General features: G+C 55.6%; 1 protein-coding gene across 1 annotated transcript in view; it reads left to right on the forward strand.

The window, feature by feature from the left end:
- Positions 1-631: 631 nt before the first annotated feature.
- The window catches only part of LOC133616118 (endosomal transmembrane epsin interactor 1-like), a 321,751-nt gene continuing 321,332 nt past the window's right edge, over positions 632-1,050 (forward strand). Inside the window, exon 1 of the mRNA XM_061975233.1 lies at positions 632-1,050. This exon is cut by the window's right edge and continues 8 nt beyond it. Coding sequence (XP_061831217.1) covers positions 816-1,050 — 235 coding nt within the window. The 5' untranslated portion in view covers positions 632-815.

Here is a 1,050-nt window from a genome sequence, read left to right on the forward strand (position 1 = left end):
AAGGTAGAAAAGCGCTATACAAGTACAACCCATTTATTTATTTATTTATTTTTAATTAATAAATATATTTAGGTAAGATAAGCATAATAATACAATTTATCTCCAGTCTGGATGATTTAGTTCTTGTCACCCTGTTGTCCTCGTCGTGAAAAAAAGGTTGTCCTCACTCAGGTCCGCATGGAGCTGGAGGGGGCGTGGCCTCCAGCTCCGGCTGAAAATCGGGAGATTTTCGGGAGAATATTTGTCCCGGGAGGTTTTCGGCCGAGGCGCTGAATTTCGGGAGTCTCCCGGAAAATTCAGGAGGGTTGGCAGGTATATGCACTATTAAAATCATATTGACGTGGTATCGAATTGACATCGCAAACGCGCCGTATCGTCCGAGCCTGGCGCTAACAAATCAGGTGCAGCTCTCCTGACGCGCGCCTCTCCACGTCCTCCATCCCCACAGTAGTACTCGCGTACTCGTACTGCGTGTATCCCCTCCTAGTAGTACCCTGCTTCGCCATTGCGGATCTCTACTAGTGTCGTAGCCCGGGACGATCCATCTTCTTCATATGCGGACACACTGCAGTGTGTGTGCGCGTGTGTGTGTGTGTGTGAGTGTGTGTGTGTGTGTGTGTGTGTGTCAGCATGGCAGCGGCGTGACAATGGTGCAAGATGCGTGGACACGCTGAAGGAATGAACGCGCTCCCGTCGTCCTCGTCATTGATTTGGAACATCCGGCTCTGACCTCCACTCTCTCCCGTGTGTCCACCCCCCGTGTTGCGGCATCGCCAGGTTCTCTAGTGACTGGAGCGGGACTTCTCTGAAGGACAATGCCGGTGAACGCGCTGCCCCGGGCGGCCACCAGCGGCCAAGGGGGCTCCCTCAGCCCCGCGTCGCTCTCGCGCAGCCTCTCCCGGCTGAGGGAATACCGGACTCGGACCCGGATCATGCTGGCCCTGGGGGTCTCCCAGATGGTCCTGGGCAGCCTCATCCTGGCCGTCAGCTTCGCGGCTCTGGCGCTCACCACGTCGCCCAGGGTCCGACACTCGTGCCCGTTCTGGGCTG

Source organism: Nerophis lumbriciformis, linkage group LG15 (genome assembly GCF_033978685.3).
Source record: "Nerophis lumbriciformis linkage group LG15, RoL_Nlum_v2.1, whole genome shotgun sequence".
Taxonomy (NCBI): Eukaryota; Metazoa; Chordata; class Actinopteri; order Syngnathiformes; family Syngnathidae; genus Nerophis; species Nerophis lumbriciformis.